This window comes from Etheostoma spectabile, chromosome 6 (genome assembly GCF_008692095.1).
Source record: "Etheostoma spectabile isolate EspeVRDwgs_2016 chromosome 6, UIUC_Espe_1.0, whole genome shotgun sequence".
NCBI classification, from domain to species: domain Eukaryota; kingdom Metazoa; phylum Chordata; class Actinopteri; order Perciformes; family Percidae; genus Etheostoma; species Etheostoma spectabile.
Genome location: NC_045738.1, coordinates 22,111,697 through 22,114,168, shown reverse-complemented (window position 1 = coordinate 22,114,168; position 2,472 = coordinate 22,111,697). Strand labels below are relative to the sequence as shown.

Genomic DNA, 2,472 nt, shown 5'->3' with positions numbered 1-2,472 from the left:
CAGAAGCTTTTTTCACCTGGGTCGAACACCGGGCGAGTTAGCGTCATCAGCTAGTTAGCTTAGCGCAGGCGCTAGTGGAACCAAGTGTGTATCTCGTAAATTACTCCACTAATAATGCCAGAAATGATTAAAAATCAATTAATGACATTAGGAGAAACTCATAAGCAGATAAGGACTGTATTTGTGGCATAAATACCATATAAAATGAAAAATATATGAATATCAGAACTGCAATAGGCTACATATATCCTCAGTGGTGTTCAGGACTTTTGCTAGTATTTTCCTGAATAACAGATTAAAGGTGTTGAACGTTACAACACAGAGTATAGTGATTCTCTTCACACCGCGTACTTGAATTACACTGCACTGTATTTCTACAAGAGAAGTTTAACCTGAAAAGTGGAAAACACAGAGCTACCTATCTCGCTGGGAGTCCTGGCATCAATGGAAAAGCAGCAGGATATGACCTTCTACTGCACAAATCTTCCTTTTAAAAAAGCCAAAGTTGTTATCGACAGAGACTAGTGTTACCATTTGCATTTTTTGTGATGAGCAGCTTTTGAGAAAAACACTTTGCTTCAGCTCTGTACCAGATCCGTGACTATGGTAACAGCTATGTTTATGCCATCCCTGCCTGAGGTGAAATTGGAGGAGAGCACAAGGGTGGGTGTTAATGCACTTGCAGACCTTGAGGTTGGACCAGTATTTTTTTTTAATACTGAGTGCAAAAAACACAGACAATCTTACTTTTAATGGACTTGCTCCACACATCACAAACTCCGTAAAACACACCCGCCGCACAGAGAACTGACCTCATCCATATTAGTCACAAGAACAAGAAAAACAGGAGATATTTCCTGGGGGCAAGGATTAATTACATCATTCTCTGAGGTCAGGTCATTCATCAGCTTTACTTCAACTCTTTGACAGAGGATTAATAAAAATGCAATACTTTAATTAACCCTTTAAAGTAGGCTAACCCTCCTCTATCTCCTCTCCACACGGAGGTATGGATAAGGTAACTAACAGTAGGACAGGAGCTATGTATAGTGTGATGCTTTATGTAAATACAGCAACCATAGACTGTAAAATAATGGACAAAGCTTCTGGGCTTCTAGGTCCGCGTTGACCCTCTTGTGTTTAGCTTAGCGCCGCGCTATGGCAACAACTCTGGCTTGGCCGGGTCATCCTCCTTATTAGCTCCAACCTCTCGCCATGAATCGGCGCATGTGGTTCCAAAAAAAAACAACACGGCCAAATTTAAAAACATCGGCCCTCAAACCAATGGGTGACCCCACGGATGCTACGTCTACTACTTTTATGTAACATGCTTACACATTACCAGACCCAGGCAGTTCTGAAGGGTTACGTACAAGGTAAAGCAGGAAGTGCCAGCTGATGGCGTAGTACTGGACCAGATGGGCTGTGATGTGGGTGGAAGTGTGGGGGGCAAAGGTCACCAGAACATATGTCCCTGTTATTGCCAGGGTGCCACCTATAGGAGAAAGAGAGCAGAGAGCGATGAGATTGTAGTAAAATAGTTTCAAATTCGTGTGTGATTGCAGAACAGGTTGCAAAGAATTTTAATTCAATATTCTTAGATTCTTAAAAAAACAATCTTAATATACATTTTTTTCAGATAGGTTGGTTCAACCTTTAAAACTGGCACTAGCCTACAGATGAACAGTGCCCTTCTTTTTAATAACTGAATAGTTTTAAATGAAATATGACTTGGCCAAGAAGCATACACACAAGTATTTTACTTAAAAATTTAAAACATTGGTTGAGTATGCATGTCTGCTAGTTTGGATGCCATTAAACACATTTGCTTGGTACATCCCCTATATCACTGTAATATTCATATTATTATTGGTGATAGCACTATATGTGATATACAGTTGTTTTCAAAATAATAGCAGTCCAACATCACTAACCTCATAAATCCTATTTTTTAGTAGAAGGGATATCAGAATCAGAATCAGAATCAGCTTTATTCGCCAGGTATAAGGACACATACGAGGAATTTGTCTTTGGAGCATCGTTACTCACGCTGTGCTTACACATACATATCAACCAAAACAGAAATATACACACTAATATATACACAATATATACATACTCTAAACAGAAACAGAAACAATATAGAGGCATGAGTGCAATGAAGAGATCAATACAATTATTTAAATGTGCATAGTGCAAGGGTACTGGGATAGATAGTATTATGTTATTATATTACAATATGAACAGTATGAACAGTATGAACATATGAACAGTTCTGAAAATAGGAAATGAGAATGATGAATAAATAATAAAATATATAATTGAGATGTGAGAGTGGGAATGATGAGTAATGCTAAATAAGTGGAATAATATAGGTGCTGTATAGACAGTGTTACAGTTATATTTCTACATGGCAACTAATTTACTAGTAAGTGTTGTAGAGTCACAGAAAACCAACAGACCCAACAGTCA

At 38.3% G+C, this 2,472-nt stretch overlaps 1 protein-coding gene across 1 annotated transcript in view; it reads right to left on the bottom strand.

Annotated features, from left to right (window-relative positions):
• Positions 1 to 2,472, bottom strand: part of nipal2 (NIPA like domain containing 2) — a 39,478-nt gene that overhangs the window by 7,169 nt on the left and 29,837 nt on the right. Inside the window, exon 5 of the mRNA XM_032518028.1 lies at positions 1,374 to 1,495. Coding sequence (XP_032373919.1) covers positions 1,374 to 1,495 — 122 coding nt within the window. The remainder of the gene's footprint in view (positions 1 to 1,373; positions 1,496 to 2,472) is intronic.